The sequence below is a fragment of the Charadrius vociferus genome, unplaced genomic scaffold (assembly GCF_000708025.1).
Source record: "Charadrius vociferus isolate BGI_N301 unplaced genomic scaffold, ASM70802v2 scaffold270, whole genome shotgun sequence".
Taxonomy (NCBI): Eukaryota; Metazoa; Chordata; class Aves; order Charadriiformes; family Charadriidae; genus Charadrius; species Charadrius vociferus.
In genome coordinates, this window is record NW_009646411.1 from 519,792 (window position 1) to 520,409 (window position 618).

Genomic DNA, 618 nt, shown 5'->3' on the forward strand with positions numbered 1-618 from the left:
AGGATATTTGCCTGGGAATGCAGAGGGAAGGTGCAGGGCACAGCCTGGAGGGCGGGAGGGGAGGACAGGTGAACCGGCTGAGGAGAGGTTCAGGGCAGGTTGGGGCACAGCACGTTAGCAGCATGCTGCAAGGCACAGGGAGGGGGACCCAACAGCGGAAGGGCTCGGGCGAGCGGGGCAGGGGGCAGAGGGGTGCGCGACCCGAGGGGCAGCGGGGAAGGGGGAGACGGCGGCGGGCTGGTACCTGGGCGTCTTGGCGGCGGGGCGCTTCCCGCCGGCCCCGGCGGGTGCCGCCGGTCTTCTGGATGTGCAGGAAGACGATCACGTCCTCGCCCTTCATGTCGAAGGCGAGCTCCCGCTCCAGCTCCCGCACGGGGAAGTAGTACTTCTTCACGTAGTGCGGGTCCGGCGTGGGGAAGAGGTCCAGCTCCTCCGAGTAGGAGCGGCCGCTGGGGGAACCCAGGCTCAGCCCCGGCCCCACGTACTGGTACAGGATAAGCATGAAGCACACCGAGACGGCCACGATCAGCAAGAACTTGCTGGTCCTCTCAACCATGGTCCTTCCCGCACGCTTCATGTGTCACCATCTCCCGGGGCTGCCAGCGCTGGGCAGACGGC

General features: G+C 67.6%; 1 protein-coding gene across 1 annotated transcript in view; it reads right to left on the bottom strand.

Moving 5' to 3' along the window:
• The window catches only part of HS6ST1 (heparan sulfate 6-O-sulfotransferase 1), a 192,786-nt gene extending 192,230 nt beyond the window's left edge, over positions 1-556 (bottom strand). The window contains exon 1 of the mRNA XM_009880447.1: positions 245-556. Coding sequence (XP_009878749.1) covers positions 245-556 — 312 coding nt within the window. The remainder of the gene's footprint in view (positions 1-244) is intronic.
• Between the last annotated feature and the right edge of the window lie 62 nt (positions 557-618).